At 43.8% G+C, this 17,259-nt stretch overlaps 1 protein-coding gene across 1 annotated transcript in view; it reads left to right on the forward strand.

Moving 5' to 3' along the window:
• LOC112809163 (fibrous sheath-interacting protein 2-like) overlaps nt 1-10,930 on the forward strand; it is a 69,984-nt gene extending 59,054 nt beyond the window's left edge. The window contains 4 exon segments of the mRNA XM_073879079.1: nt 484-530; nt 5,205-5,248; nt 8,413-8,479; nt 10,341-10,930. Of these exon segments, the coding sequence (XP_073735180.1) occupies nt 484-530; nt 5,205-5,248; nt 8,413-8,479; nt 10,341-10,561 (379 nt within the window). The 3' untranslated portion in view covers nt 10,562-10,930.
• Nucleotides 10,931-17,259: the final 6,329 nt, after the last annotated feature.

The following is a 17,259-nucleotide window of genomic DNA, read 5'->3' on the forward strand; positions in this document are numbered from 1 at the left end:
TTCTAGAATAGCCTAAATATGCCTAAAATTGTTCCAGTGTTTATAAGAATATCCACAAACTGGGAAGGGTAGCATTTTGTATCATGGGAAAACTAGGGTATAAGGAGAAAAATCTACCTGATTATATTCTTTTCTACTTGGCACTATGAAATTAAGGTATCTTTTTGACCTGATGCTGTTTTAGGACACCTACCCCTAACCCACCATTGATCCTTTCTCCCTTCAAGATTGTTGTAACATACCTAAGTAGTAAAGCAGGCAACTCTCAATTATTTGTGTCACCAGAGAAGATAAGAGGGCATATATAAAACCAAATAAAAGTCAATGTAGCAGTCATTTTCACTTGATTTGATAACTCAGAGACATACCATTCTAGATTTACTTCTATATGAGTAATGATTTTGACACTGTTGTTTTACTTAACCAGTATTCCTTCATATATTAAATACACAGTAAATAAAATGTCTTTTTCCTTTTTTTTAGTGATGATGATGATCGTCCCTCAGATCCAAGTGCCAAAATAACAGAAGGTTGGATTGATTTTTTTTCTTAGATACTATTTAAAGGAGACTTTGTTCTTTGCTTGAAATGATAAAATTGATAAAATTTCCTCTTATGAAACATGAAATTAACACTAAGTTTTCTAATAGGTTGACCTACTTTGAGGGAATAGTTAACATGAGCCAATGAGTTTGCTTTTTCTGAATCACCAAAATTTCATTAATAATTTTGGTATAAAGTACATGATGTGATATTATGGGTGTAAAATTGCCATGCTCCTGTAGGAAATATCCAGAAAATATGGGTTTATCACATCTAAATGTGGATGGAGCTCATGCTGCGAGGATTTAATCTCTCTTTAAGAGTGTATCCTTCCTTTGTAGGACTAGCTTAGCCCCAGTAAAATATATTTAAAAAGCTTCTATTTTTTTAAGATTTTACTTATTTATTTTTGAGAGAGAGCACTAGCATAGGGGAGAGGCAGAGGGAAAGGGAGAAGCAGACTCCCTGCTGAGCAAGAAGCCTGCCCTGGGGCTCAGTCCCAGAACCCTGGGATCACGACCTGAGCCAAAGGCAGACTCTTAACAAACTAAGCCACTCAGGTGCCCCCAAAAGCTTTTAAAGCTAAAAATTAAACCTAAATTTATTTATGTTAGAATCTGGCTAGGGTAGACTTCACTTTATCTTTTGTCTCAACTTGAGTTTTTAGTCCCCATTCTTTTATTTTTTTTCTGAGTGCAATGTACTTCACAATACAAATTTAAAGAATTTTTAAAGCATGAAATAATATACAGTTTTTTTTCAATTTTAAATATTTGATTTCATTATATAGATGCAGTATCATCTACTTACAAATTTTCAAAGATTATCAGGTATTTTCCATTTAGATAAATAGATAGATATCCATGTTCGTATGTTTATATGCATATATTTATGTGTACTGAGTAGGCAGTGACGGATACTTTTCTATATCTCTGCAAATATGTCTGGAGGAAAAATTCTAGAAGACAAAGAGGAAGGACTTTTATAAAGGCTTTCAATGCATAATTTTAAATTATTTTAATTACCCTAATTATTTTAATTAAATATTTAATTAATTAAAATAATTATTTTAATTACCCTAATTAATATCTCTCCAAACTGTGTAATATACAGTTTTCAAATATTTATTTTCCCACATGATGTGGCCATCTCCCAGGTTTTTTTAAAGATATTTATTTATTTATTTGAGAGAGAGAGAGCATGAGAAGGGGGAGGGGCAGGGGGCGAGGGAGACGCAAACTCCCCACTAAGTGGGGAGCCCGACACGGGGCTGGATCCCAGGACCCTGGGATCATGACCTGAGCCAAAGGCCGAAGGTGGACGCTCAACGGACTGAGCCACCCAGGCGCCCCGGTCCCCTATTCTTTTAAACTGCAAAGGATCAATGTGGTTCTCACAGTGGCAGCACTGGCCTAAAGTTGGGGGTGTAATGTTTACTATAAAGGTGGCCTTGAAATACAAACTGCAGGACTGGAGTTGACCTTGATTATTTCAAGCCTGCAACCCACTCAAAAGGTTACTCAAGAAAGCTATCCTCTCCATTTGTAAGTGGAAACATTTATTAAAAGATGAACCATAGAGTATTGTTAAGTTTGCCAGAATTCCATGAACAGGGCATAGTCAGAAGATGAGAGAACGTATCAATGGTGTGCAGCCTGCAGTATGGAATCATTATAGGCTGTTAGAGCCAGAAAGAAGCCATCTACTATAACCTCAATTTAAAGATGAAGAGCCTGAGGTTCAGAGTGGGGAAGTGCCTTGTCCAAGGTCATACATTGAGTCAGAGTATAGATCCTAAGTCTCCTAAACCTGAATCCATTGTCTTGTTTTCCTCAACTTCATTGCACTACATTATGCTTAGTTCCTGTATCCTTTGGTAATACTGCACCTGTCCAGTTGGTTCATTCAATCACGTTCAACAAAGATTCTCTGAGCATTTTCTTTGTGCTGGACACTGTCCTGAGTTCTGGAGATAAAGCCATGAGTAAGAGAGACAAAGTCTTTACCCTCATTCTAACTTGGGAGCCAGGGGCAACATAAACACAATAAATCTAGATAAAAATAAGTACCCCCCCATCTCACACAGGGTAAAAGCCAGTGGCTTACAAGGCTCCACATGGTCTGGACAGCATTCCCCCCTCCCCATGACCTCTCTGGCCACCTCTCCTATGATCCCCTCTTAATCACTCCACCCCAGCCACACACACCCTCAGACATGCCAGGCATTTTCCTTTCTCAGAACCTTTGCACTTACTGAGCTGACGAAAACACTCTTCTCCCAGGTATCTGCAGAGCTCACTCCTCACCTTCTTCAGATCTTTGCTTAAGTATCATCTTCTAAGTAAAGCCACCTCTGAGCACCTTCTTTAAAATTGCAACCCCAGAACTCACTGCCACCCCAGCACTCCCTATCCTCCTGCCCTGCTTTAATTTGTTCCCTAGCATTTATACTATCTGATAGATTGTGTGTTTTTGTTTGTTTGTTGACTGTCTCCTTCCCCTAGAATTTAGCTCCATGCGGGGAGGGATTTTTGTCTGTCCGCCATACCCCCACATACCTAGAAAACAGGCACACAGTAGGCACTCAGTAAGTATTTGTGGAATTCATGAGTGAGTAAGAAGAAAAGAAAGCTAGAGAGTGGCTGGCTAGATTAGGCTGATCCAAGAAGTCCAGCAACATTAGACCTTAATGACAAAAGAAAGCAGCCACAGGAAGATCTGGAAGCAGAGGATCCCAGGCACAGGGTACAGTAAGTGCAAAGACGCTAGGAGGGGATGAGCTTGGCATGTTAGAGGAAAAGAATAAAGGCCTGTACCTAGAGCCCAGTGAGAAGGAAAGTGGTATGAGATGGGGTTAGAGAGATAAATAGCTAGGGGTCAGATCATGTTAGGGCCTGTTACAGACAGTGGAAATGAGTGTAGGTTACTTTTTGGGTTGCTGTAGGAATCCTGTGGGGGATTTTAAGCAGAGAAGTGATATAATCTAATTTATGAATTTTTTAAAATAAATCCCTCTGGCTACTATTTGGAGAGTGAGCTAAGTATAGATAGGATTAAAGCAGGGAGAACGGTTAGGAGGCTTTCATAATAATCCAGCCAAGAAATAATGGTGGCCTGGACTAGGGGTGTGGCCATGGAGGTGGTAAAAAGTGAACAGATACGGAATGTATTTTGAAGGTAGAATCAGCAGGAACTGCTAATGGAGTGGATGTGGGAAGTGAGGAAAACAGAAAAATCTAGGATGAGTCCTACAATTTTGGCTTGAGCAACTAAGTGGCTTGTGGTACCATGTGGTGAGACAGGCAGGGGAGTGAAGGTGGAGGGAACAAGAATTCCATTTGGGCTGTGTGAGATTGAAGCCATTGGACACTCAAATGCACAGATCACACGAGCAGTTGGATAGTTAAGTCTAGAATTCAGTGGGGAGGTCAGGGCTGGCAAAACGAATTCTTCGTTTCACAGAAGAGACAATAAAATCTCAACTTGACTCTGACCATCTGGAACTCTGGAATTTTTTCATTCCCTCTTTATCAAAACAACTTCTTAGGTATATCTAGAAGGGATGCCATGCATTTAGCCTAGATGCTTAAAAATTATATTGGAATGATGGCCCAGATAAACCCAAATGGCCCCAATCACCAAAAAAAGTCAGTGCAAATATGTACAGTGTACAAGACTTCCTAAAATAGGAAAATACATTCAGACACTTTTGAACAACTAGCAACTGATAATAAAATTGAGTGGATATTCTGGTTAACCAATTTCATCACATAATTCAAGTAATGGGATCTCTCTCATTTTCAAGGTAACTGAGGTTTTACTGTATTTTTTTCTAGAATCCTTGGCTCAAAGGTTAATCCAGGATCTTCTCATCTTGGTCCTTTATGATTACACATGTATAAAATGTATATCAAATACACATTACTTCACCTGGCCCTCTTGTGAGAAAGTAGTCACATTCCCATTGTACATATGAGGAAACAGAGTCAGAGAAGTTAGAACTCACCGTATTCACAGAGCTTTAGATAGTGAAGCTAAGATTCAAACACAGTTTTTCTGACTCCCAAACAAGTCCATTTCTCCTTTTACTGCTCGTTCCCTCCCTCGCTGTGGGTCTTTTGGAAACTTCCCTCTTGGTATCATTTCTACCTCCTTAGGCCAAATTTCAATCCCCAATGTCTCCTGGAATTCAGGATAATGCCTCAGCGCTCTGCTAATTTTCACAGGAAGTAACCATTTCCTAAGACCAGCCACCTTCCTTTCTAGCATTCCTTTAGCTGGCAGCCTCATTCAGTTCTTTTCAACTGTCTACAACCAGAGAGCTGTGGGGGTCCTTAGAAATCACCCACAGCCTAATTTCTCATTTTACAGATGAACAAAGAAGCCCACAGAGTTGTTGTGCAAGGATGCTAGTTGTACAGCCCCAGCCTTCCCTGATGTTCTGCCCGGTGCTCTTCCCACCACATCATGCCCCATCTTTCCCAGTTTGGGAGTAAAGAGTCAAGACCTGTGCCCAGAATTCTAGGGAATCTCACCTCTTTTCAGCTTTTTCTGTTTGCCTAATTTCTGCAGTTCTTTGATAAAACTCTTGAGGTAATTTTCGTGTCCAAATTTGTACATCTCTGAAATAACTATTTTCCAATATTGTATTTTGACCACAGAAAGTTTTGAATATCCAGATCTGGAGAATGCAAGCAGTATTAAGGTAAATATTTTTCACTGGCCCCTTATTGTGGCTAGTGAAGCCCCTACAGAAATAAGGGACTCCCTTCAAATAAGGGACTGCTTGTGTGTCATGCTTTGAGGGGCCTGAGGAACCATTCCCTTGTTCACACCTTCCCACACACAAATCTCTCCCAGCTGGGGCCAACCCCTGGTGCCTGAAAATCCCTTCATCGAAATCCTCGCATTTGGGTTATTGTCCTTATGCAAATGCACCAAGTAAGCCATGGCCCCCTTAGCACCTTAGCACAATGCCACTCAGTTTGGTTCCTGCAGCCTCTAGAGAAAAGCTGAACAGGAGTGAGTCATAGTACACTCCCAGGTAGGCCCAGGCAAGGGACCTGGTGAGGGCAGGGAGAGAACAGATGCTCTGAAGAGGAAGGGGCACTGCTTGAGGGAAATGAGTGCTGCTTCCAACTACTTCCAAATGTCCCTGAGCGCTGGGCGCCTGGGTGGCTCAGATGGTTAAGCGTCTGCCTTCGGCTCAGGTCGTGATCCCAGGGTCCTGGGATCGAGTCCCGCATCAGGCTCCCTGCTCCTTGGGAGCCTGCTTCTCCCTCTGCCTCTCTCTCTCTCTGTCTCTCATGAATAAATAAATAAAATCTTTAAAAAAAACAAATGTCCCTGAGCACTGACCCTTCGTAGGCAGCTTTCCAAATGTCTGGCCAACTCCTCAGTGTGATCCCAAGAAATTCCCCTTCCCTAAGGTGCTCTTAGGAAGTTTCCAGTAATGGCTGAAGCCACAGATCTGCCTGGACCCTCTTCTCTGTTTCATATCACTTTTGCTTTCCTCTAGGTTTACTCTAACTGCTCCCCAGTGAGCGTGTACACACACCCTCTCATACACCCCCCGTCGGTTTTCTAGACACTTCTCATTTAGCAACAGTAACATCTATTTGACAACCTCAGGCATCACTTAGAGGCCAGTCTGGAGGCCTGCTGACAGGCTTTTCCATTGCCAAGCTGATTCCCTGGCTCATTGTGACTCCTTGCTGACTGTCCTTCTTGCTTGCTGAGCTTTTTCCCATTGTAAATTGTAGTTAAAGGCCTGATCCACTAAGATATTCAGCATTCTTTATAGAGTAGCACAGAAATTCCTGCTTGCATTCAGCTCCAGGTAAACATTAGTCACTGTACACATGAATACATACACTCTCCAGCGTCAAGACACAGAAAAAGAAGCCATCATGTTCCCCTTAATGCCAAAGGCCTTGCTGTAGTCTACAGGGCCCTAATATGAGCTGCCCACCCTCTCTCTTCCCAACCCCCATTACCTGTATGTCACTCTGTTACCCCTCTGTCCACTCACTGTCACTCCTCCAGCCACACTGGCCTCCTTACTGCTCCCCTAAACTGCCAAGCAAGCTTCACCTCAGGGCCTTTGCACTTGCTCTTCCTTTGCCAGGGACACAACTATCCCCAGATAGCTGTGTGTCTTCCTCCCCCATCTTCTGCCAGTCTTTGCTCAAGAGTCACCATCTCTGTGAGGCCTTCCGTGACCACCCCATGTAAGATGGAAACACACACACTATCCTCCCTTACCCTGCTTTATTTTTCTTCACAGCACTTAAGTCACTATTCAGTCAACCATTCATTCATTTAACAAGTTTTTTATCAAGTGCCTACTATGTGCCAAGCACCGGAGATTCAGCAGTAAAGAAAGCAAACAAATATTCCTGTTCTCATCCTCTGGTCGACTTTATAATAAGCTTCATGATGGCAAGGGCTTTGTTTTGTTCATAACTGTATGCCCAACACCTAACACAGGACTGAAATATAGTAGAAGGCCAACAAACATTTTTTTGAAAGAATAGCCTTAGCCATCAGAGCCAAATTTAATCTCTGTGTTGGGAGTTCCCTAGCCCTCTCCCCATTAGTCAGATGTATAGCCATATTTGGGAACTACTACACAGAGGTTTTCGATCCTGGCTGCACATTGGAATCATCCGGCAAACTTTAAAAATGGATTCCCAGGCCTCAGCCCCAGAGATTCCGATTGGTCTGGGTCGCAGCCTGGGCCTGGGAAGTTCTAAAGGCTGCCCAGGTGATTTTAACGGATAGCCAACATTGCAAACCATTGACTCTACCTACTCATGTCAGGCCATTCAGAAGCACCCACCCCCCACCTTCCTTTAGACCAGGAGCGCTCAGCCTGGCTGCACATTAAGAGTCACCTGGATAGCTTAGAAAACAGATAAATGCTTGCCCCACCCTCAGGGGTTCCTGTTCAATTGGGGTGGGGCCAAAGCATGCCAATTGTTAATATTTATCCAGATGGTTCTCTTGTGCTGCTAGTGTTGAGAACCAGTTCTTTAGATTGTCCCTGTCCCGGTTGATCCCTTTAAATATCCTATTTTGCAATGTCTTGATCCATAAGCTGCCTTGAATCTTCTTAGAAGAATTAGAGTCAACTTTTACAATAATACTCCGCCCCATCGATATAAAACACAACTTCTCTCATCTTGCACGCATTTATTCCTCAGTTCATGGATCTGCTACTTCCTTTTTAACTGCCGCCACCATGGAGTGGCTACCCTGCAGCCTGTCCTTCTGGGATCAGGCCGCTTCTGCATCCTAGGTGGTGATAAAAGTCCATAGAGCAGAGCCAGCATCCGAGCCACTGTCCCTGCCCTACCGCCTCCATGTTCCTGCAGCCCCACACGGCCACTGACTTGCTCCACACCTCACAACTGTTAAGAACTATTTAAAGGAAGACTTACGAGGTAGTGAATTGGACATCCCTTTTCCCCCTTCTCCCCTAAAGACCCCCCCCACCATTATCTTCTCTCAGAGAAGTATCTAAAACATGTCATTTATTCCAAGCCCCAGGAGGGGGCTGGGGCATGCATGGCTGGCATTTTTTGCAACCTGGGACACTTGAGCCCTTGAAATGATCCTATAGGGGCAGTGCATGTCCAAGCCTGGAGCCAATCCTGGGTGTCATAATTGACAAAAATCGAGAAGTCATGCCTAGGAACAGCCAAAATCCCAGAGAATTATTCTTTTGAGACTGCAGAACACCAACACTGGGGTGTACAAATGCCACATGGTTGTGCTTTGTCCCTTGAGGGTTTCTAGGTACTTCTGGTGTTTGCTGTCCAATAAAGGACAGAGGCTTAAGCTAGTATTTCACCTCTGTCTTGGCAGTTTATCACCCTCTATCAACACGAAAGTGCTCTGGCCAGCCTGTATTCTTCAAATGATGGCACTTCAGGTACAACATATTTATGATTTTCTAATAAAGCTTTCAATGATGTCATTCTAAATATATTCACTCCCCCTGCAGTGAGTGGCTCCTGCCTTGCACCCTCCCCCGCCACCAGTATGGGGTTGCAATAATATTACTACGTATATAGATTGTGATTTGCAAGTTGGTATGCAGTTCTCAGTTGAACCTCCCAGCAAAGGGGTGACAGTCCCTAGCAGTAACATTTATCAGGCATTCTGCTAAGTGCTTTTCTCACATCCACCCTGTGAAGCACCATGTCCCAGGGCAGTGTCCCAAAGTGTTGTTCAGTGACGGCTCGTTTGTGTCACGATCACCCAGGATGCTTATGAGCAATACAGAATCCTGGCCCCTCCCCAGAGCGGCCCAGTTCGTATCTCTGGGAAATGGGATCCAGGCATCTGCATTCTTAACAAGATCTTCAGATTGCAAAAACAAATCTTCATTTTTTCCCCTCCAGTGAGATTTCCCGAATATGGCCTTGTAGCGCATGTCTCAAACCTGTAACTAAAAGTCGTTGGCTTGCTTTTTCAGACTGTAGATCTCTCCACTCAAGCCTTTATCTTTGCCTCTGCAGATTTTGACTTTTTCCTGACTAATTTCTAGGTGGTTCTTATTTTGTCAACTACTAGCACAATCCAGTACTGCATTATTACTTTGAAAAGCTAAATTTTTCCCCTTATTTGGGAGCAAATTTGCTGTCTCCTACCTTACTTTTAATCATAGATTCTTGAGATTCCCAAGGTTATATGGCTGGAGATTAAAAGCTAGGTAACTGCAAAAGCTAGAGGAGAACTTTGTCGTTTACTGGAAACAAGAAAGTCTATGCTTTATTGCCCTGTGTCTTTTCATGACATCCTGTCATGATGCATCAGCAACACAGATAAATGCTCATTTCTGTCCTTATAGACAGAGTAATCATTCTGTTAACATAAACTATGATATGATTTGCACAAAACAAGTGGTGCAGAAGAAATGGGTCCAAATGGAGACTCGTATTGGCCACACAAGTCCTTTATAGCTCACACAACAAACAGATCATTTGGGGTCAGTCAACTGAAAATTTACCCAAAGCAAGTCAGAAACGATAACCTTTTTTAATGCACTGCTGCTTTTACCTGGACATTCTGAAACGGATGCTCACACTGTTGAGAATTGGAAGTTACCTTTTCTTGTGGAGTCAGCTCCTCGGGCTATTTTGGATGAGGGAGAAGGTACTGCTGAGCTGGCTCGAGAAGCATCACGTGCAGGGAGGACAGAGCTGCAAACCAGAGCCTGGGCTCTAGTGCCAAGTAAGGCCCTCTGACATGAGGCATCCAACCTCAATGAATGTCTCTGCTTTCCTTCCGAAGGGGGATCAGAAGGAGCAAATAAAGAGTGTGTTATCATGATGAGTACTGAGTAATATATAGAATTGTTGAATCACTATACTGTATCCCTGAAAGTCATATGCCACTGTGTATTAACTACCCAGGAATGATAATTAAAAACTTTTAAAAAAAGGAAGGGGGGGCGCCTGGGTGGCTCAGTCGGTTAAGTGTCTGCCTTCAGCTCAGGTCATGATCCTGGAGTCCCATGATCGAGTCCCGCATCGGGCTCCCTGCTCAGCAGGCAGTCTGCTTCTTCCTCTGACCCTGCCCCCCATCATGTTTTCACTCTCTCTCTCAAATATATAAATAAAATCTTTTTAAAAAAAAAACTTTAAGAGTCTCTGTGAAAGCACTTTAAAACTCAAAAGTTATTATATAAATGCTTCTTTTGGAATCCTAAATCATCACCCCCAGCCTGACAGCCTTAATTGGAAAGCCCAATAATAAATGACCAGATTTCTCTTTTGGTTTGTTCACAGACGCTGATAAGCCCAGTACTTCCAAACAGGGGTCTGAAATGATGAAGAAGGTATCATCAGCTCTGTTCAAAGTATTTTCAAGATCTAATGCCAATGTTTCCAAATCTTCCTCACCCCCACACCCCCCAACCAGGACAGAAGCTGAGGCTGCGACAGCTAACATCAATAAAGTTGTTTTTTTTGACCTTCCTCAAAAAAAAAAAATGGTTTTTAAAACATGACATTGTGTCCTACACACTGATTCTTACAAATACTTTTAAATTCTTATAAATAAATAAGAACAAAGAATGTACAAAAAGGCAGCTGGAAAAAAGAAGGATTTGATAAATGCTTCTGATAGGCATTTGGCACAAAAAGAGGGACTGTGCCTCCCATCGAGATACATCTGCCAGTGGGACTCAATCTCTGCTCTTGAGGGCACTGAAGCCTTGCTGGGATGAGAAGACTAACTTAAAACCAAAAGGAACTGGAATTGAGGCAATCCTCAAAGGGCAGGTAGGTCTGGAAAGCACCAGGAAGGCTTTCACCTCTGGTGCCAGAGCTGCATATAAAGCCACCATGTCTGGACGATCTAATTCAGTGTTGTCCAGTGGAATCTTCTACAATGATGGAAATGGCGCACGCACACGCAGAGGTACATCGATATATAGATATACTCCCTCTGGCCACATTTTCATTCCAGTACAGTAGCCGCTAGCTCCACATGGCTATTTAGTCACTAGTATAAGTAAAGGAGAACTGAATTTTTCATTTTATCTCCATTTAAATAGCCATGTGGAGCTAGCGGCTCCTTCATTCGAGAGTGTCAGTCTAGTTAGTACATGGCTTCATGGGCAGTAGCCCATTCAGATCAGGAGAAGAATTCCCTGAAAGTTCAGTTCCAACGTCTATCCACAAATACCTAGGGCAAGGCAAGGCTCTGACTCCTCAGAGGGGTTTTGAAGCCTCCAGTTATCCTCTTGGCCCCTTCAAGACACATGAACCACCGAAGTGGCCAGAGGGAGCTCATGCTTTCCAGTCACATCTCTGCTCCTGCACTTGCCAAAATTCCACTGATGGGGACACCTGGGTGGCTCAGTGGGTTGAGCGTCTGCCTTTGGCTCAGGTCATGATCCCAGGGTCCTGGGATCGAGCCCCGCATCGGGCTCCCTGCTCAGTGAGGAGCCTGCTTCTCCCTCTGCCTGCCACTCCCCCTGCTTCTGCTCTCTGACAAATAAATAAAATCTTTAAAAAAAAAAAAAACTCCACTGATGGAGAAAGGATAGGTCCCTTCTAGAACACCAAAGTCAAGGAATCACAAAGAGCAAATCAGAACCTGTACCTGCCACCTGGCTTCAAACACAGTGCTTGGCTAGAAACTGCTTCCATGAGACAGAAACACCACTCTGGTACTAAAACCACCACTCCAGCCTCCCTCTATGCACTAACAGGAAGAGAATCACTCAACTAGTCATTCTCATACCCCAACTTCATCCAAAAAGTTAGAGGTCAGAGGAAGGTCCCAGCCTTATCCAAAACTCCCTGGGGAAATATTTCCAGGCAAGTACATTTCTTTTATGTTGTACCTATAGTCCATAAATGTTATGTTAACTGAACTTTTGCAAATAAAACGGCAGGCAGTTCTGCCCAAATACCACCTATTCCCAAGTTGGCCACCTTCATCTGCTCCCTCATTCCTTCCCCTACATACTGAAATTCATCACATGCAGCAGCCTAAGTTTTAAAGTCATTTTGTAATGGTTCACAATAATGACAAATACTAATCTTACATATGGATTTAATTTGTCTTTACTAATAAGTAATACGAATCCAGTTTCGAAGTCAAAAGTACAAATGGTGCAGTGAAAAGTAAGCCTCTTCACCTCTGCTCTTCTAGCTGCTACCTGGCTCTGCTCTCCAGAAGCAATCTCTTTTGGGCGCCTGGGTGGCTCAGTTGGTTAAGCGACTGCCTTCGGCTCAGGTCATGATCCTGGGGTCCCAGGATCGAGTCCCGCATCGGGCTCCCTGCTCAGCGGGGAGTCTGCTTCTCCCTCTGACCCTCTCCTCTCATGCTCTCTCTCTCTCTCTCACTCTCTCTCTCTCTCTCAAATACATAAATAAAATATTAAAAAAAGAAGCAATCTCTTTTACCAATGGATCCCTCCTAAAAGCAGAAAACAGAGAAAGGAAGAGGTGGAGGGAGGTGAGAAAGGAAGGAGAGAGAGAGAATGCAACCATGCTATTTGACAGATACTATTGTCCCAAGCCACTGATTTGGTCTGTTTCTAGGGTTGCATTTGTAGCTTCAAATAAAGTCGGACCTCATTTTAAACAAATGTTTTTTTGTCAAATGAGCTAAATGCCAAAAGGTGAGCCCCATAATGGGAGGAAAGATGCCTACCATAGCGATTCAAAGACTGCTGGTCAAAATACACTAAGCATGTTTGAGCTAGTAGCTACACTCCTTGGAGATGGAACCATCTAAATGTATAGGAATAGATGAAAGTACTAAAAGTAAAGATGCACAGCTTCACTTGCAATGGAAGAAAATGCAAATTAGAATAACCTGAAGTTATCACAATATACCTTCCAGAGAAGAAAAAAAGGAAATGATAAATTCCAGTGTTGTCCAGAATGTAGGGGAAAAATTATATTTGAACTCTACAGTGCTGATGGTGCCACAAATTTGATCTTTCTGGAAAGCAATCTAACAATAAGACAAGCTATGGTTCTGTCTGCACTTTTGGATCTGGTAACACCCCTTTGGGGGAATGTGGTCCAAGGGAATAATACAAAAGGAAAAATTTAAAAAGGACTCTGTATAAAAATGTTCATAACAGTAGTATTAATCATGATGAAAAATTAAAACAATCCAAGCAGGGGGAACTGGACAGCCTATTAACAAGAAAGAATGCTATATAGACACTGAAAATGACAAGGATTAGTGACAACCTAAACAAACAGAAATGCACATTTGAAAGAAGCAAAACCAGCCTGCAAAATAAGATGTGTGCTCTGACAACAACCAGAGTATACTTTATGATTTGGTAATTATATGGCATACTAATAAAAAATCTGGGGCACCTGGGTGGCTCAGTGGGTTGGGTGTCTGCCTTCGGCTCAGGTCATGATCTCAGGGTCTGGGATCAAGCCCCGCATCGGGCTCCCTGCTCGGTGGGGAGTCTGCTTCTCCCTCTCACTCTCCCTCTGTTCTCTCTCTCTCAAATAAATAAATAAAATCTTTTAAAAAAATCCAAAGAAGTTAGAGGTTTAATTTAATAATCATGAGGGTTTTTTGCTGTTGTTAGCTACTTTCTAATAAATGCCTTTCTCTTGAAGAAACATCATCATACTCATTATCAACATCACCTCTTAAGCCACTTGTAACCCTCTTCTAAGCCAAATGGAATGATATCTAATACCTCAGTTTCTTATGAGGCATGACGAAAAGGAAAACATCAGTTCACTTTTTAAAATGGCTTCTTTAATGAGGCTAGGTCATCTCCAATCATCCCCAAGGTACTCTTCTAAAGCCTAAGCTGGCAAAAGGTAGTCACGTTTTTGACTGAAGTTCATTGTAGAGAGTATACTGGCCTTAATTTAAATATACAATCACAATAGCCATATATCTGCATGATACACATGTTTTATTTAAAAACAATTTTTTTCACATACACTTAAGAGTAACAACATATGTCATACAGTTTTGCCCCTTTATAGGACCTGGCACATCATTTCTGTATTTTTAGTGATTTATCTAGAGACCAATGTATCTTTGATGACATACTATTGGTCATACTTAATTTATAGAATACCAAATGCTTATCATAAATGTAATTGTTGATTATTTCCTACTGAAAACTATGACCTGCTCTTATCTATTTTATGATGCAGCTTCCAGTAACACTTGCAGGAATCAGGAGCCACTTATTTAGTAAAGGAAGAATGCTAGGTTAAATCCTTCCAGTGCAAATAATCACACCCCAAATTATGTCTTCAAAGTTTACATTTTCAGATAAAATAAAAGACATCAGGAAGCATTTAACTTTATTCTTTGGTCCTAACAGCACAGGGAAAAGCATTTTACACTTCACTAGAATCCCACTTAGATGATGACCAGGTTATTCCTTTCAAAGAGCTTCAAAACATGTTTACAGGAGGCATGTCCTGTACCAGATAAGGATTATCTCCAATTTCGGATTCAATGAGTCCATAAACTGCTGAGATAGATACTTATTAGGTACATGCCCCAGTAGGTTAGAGGAAGCAAAAAGGGACAGACAGACAGACTACGGTGTTAATTAGGCCACCATGGAAGAAAAGCTGATACGGCAAGAACCAAAAAACGTCCTTAAAGAGCACTTCATTCAACGTGGCTGTTTAGCCTTGAGATCACTGGGAATTTGCCCACTAATGAATTCCAACTGTCCTCTGTGAAGTGGATCCATGAAAGAAACAAGGAAACATTCACTGTTCCCAGGGATCAAACCAGTTGCTGGCTGGTTGTGTCAGGCTTGGCCTGGTGCGGCGTGTACGTGCACCTCTCAGATTTCTGACTGCACGGGGCGCGGGTGACGAGCGGCGGCGGCTGCGGCCGCGGCAATCCGTTATCCCTGCATTTCCACGAAGGCCAAGCTTCCGTCAGTGCCCGAATGTGGCAGGGACACTGAGACAGGCCATTCCTGTGAGACATGGGGCTCCCTTCACAGGCGACTTGGGAGTCAGAGATGCTACCAGGGAAGAAGTCCAGCCTCACAAAGGACAGCAAGGACTAGACCTGTCACCATGTCACAGGGCGGGAGGTAGACAGTGAGACTTACTGGCTTAGAACAAGAGGGTGTATTACGGCACAGCAAATAGCATCAGCGGGAGTACTGGCATAGTTGTGCCGGCCCCCCTGTCCCAAGTCCCACAGGACAATGTAATGGGCTCAGGTGGGTGCCGCCCATGCACTGGGTTGCATGGCAGCTGAGGAACCCGGGCTCAAGGGCCTGGGACTTTTTGAGCAATGAGCAAACAAACCAGTGCCCCTCCCCTGGGAAGCAAGGAGTTAAATGGTAGTCACACTGTGGTCACCTTGCCCTACAGAAATGGCTCAGTATTTGGAGACCAATAAGTCTGGCTTTAAAAACCCTCACCAAGAACGTGCAAGGATGCTCACAACCCACAGTGGACCGCCTCTCCCAACAGACGCATTTTTTTGCCAGATGTTCTTAGAACTGCACTGCACAGTCCAAGGTCTTTCCTTCCCACCGCTCCGCCCTTCCTGCTCTCCCCCACAGGATTTAGACCTGCACCTAGTCTGTCCGGCAGCTCTCCTTGACTCCTCTGACATCAGGCATTGCCTGCTGGACAGAATGGACACTGTCCTGATGGAGGTGTGGGGCACCGATGGTCCCAGGCACAGGGCGGCAGTCCAACTGCTCAGGATTTCTCTGGAGATGACCTGAGAACACTGGGAGAATGGCCTGGCAGATGTGGTGACTCAGATCTTCAAAATACACGAGAAGAATAACGCCTAGAGAGATGGTGGAGATGGCTGGACACTGTGAAGTTGTACTGGACGCCCTGCAGCCAGGGAATGGAAATGGAGGATAGTTAATAAGGAGCTAAAGACCAAGAGTGGGGGCCAGAGGGCTTCTGCCGGAGCTCACAAAGCCCCTTTCTCCTGCAGTGAAGGAGCAGACCAAGGGAGAACATAATGGAGTGGCCGGAACTCAAAGGAGATTAAATACTCAGTATTTAACAATGTGGCCTGTCTGCTTTGTGCAAGTCAGGGCCACATGATTCCATGTGGTTGGGAAATCCTGGGACCCTGAGACATGGAGTGGGAGCATCTGGCCAGACACTCCTCAGGGTGTTGGCTCTGTGGACACCCCCACCCAGGCTTCAGTTTGCAGAGGGGACCACTCTTCCCTCCTAACAGCTAGCATTTCCTCTGTGCTGGAAGATACTGCAGAGCCTGTTCCCCCAACAAAGCCACTCGCGTCCCCCTCCGAGTTGTGCCCGGCCCCTTTCCTGGTTACTAAGCTGATAACTAGGATTAAATCCCAGCATAACCTGGCCACGTTAGTCCTGAGCCTAATTAAGAGAAGAAAGTATACACCAAAGAGCTGCAAGAATTAGCTGATGGGTACTGACAGGAGCTACGGAAGCACTGGGGTTGGATTTCAAGGGTGATATATCAAGAGGGCAGAAAAGCAAAAATTCAGAGACTTGGGAGCACATCCTCAAAATACAGATTTAATCCCCTGGCAAGGACCCACAGGGGATACAAAGTCTCTACTAAGTGGTTCTTAGAGGCCTAGAGAAAGTGATGGCTACCACTGAGCAAAGTAGAAACGCCTGAGCTGCCCTGACCAACGGCAAAAGAAAGAATGAAAAGGCAGAGGGAAGCAGACATGATGCAGTGGATAAATTGCACGAGGTAAAAAACCCCATGAGAGGGTAGTGTTCCACAGTGAGGGCGAGGGGGGGGAACAGCGGGAGGCAGAGGGTACCTCATTTACCAAGGCCATCAGGAAGGCTGTGGTAAAAGGGGCACCAGCATCACTATATTCAGAGGTGACCTCTGTAGGCCAGGGATGGCGGTAAGAGACCATCACAGAGCTGGGGCCCAGAGTAATAGAGACCAGGTGGAGGTGCTACCCACCAGAAGCCAGGAGGCCACAAATACCAAAACAAACCACAAGGCCTGAGGGGCAGCCAAGGGAGCTTTCCCCTCAAGGAGCTGCAGAGATGGCAAATGGACTAAGTGTCCCTAGGAATAATACAGATGGACAGCCAGCAAGGGTATCGAGATCTACAAGCTGAAAAAAACAACAGTGGAGGAGCAGGGGTGTGAGGGAGATTTCCCAATAAAAAGTCCTCTAATTCCTTGCTCAGTTTCCAGACTTCAGCTGTTTTCTGACCTGGAAGAGGTAGCTGGGTCCCTAGAAGG

The sequence above is a fragment of the Callorhinus ursinus genome, unplaced genomic scaffold (genome assembly GCF_003265705.2).
Source record: "Callorhinus ursinus isolate GAN/ISIS: 27379988/994484 unplaced genomic scaffold, GSC_fseal_2.0 scaffold33, whole genome shotgun sequence".
Lineage (NCBI taxonomy): Eukaryota > Metazoa > Chordata > Mammalia > Carnivora > Otariidae > Callorhinus > Callorhinus ursinus.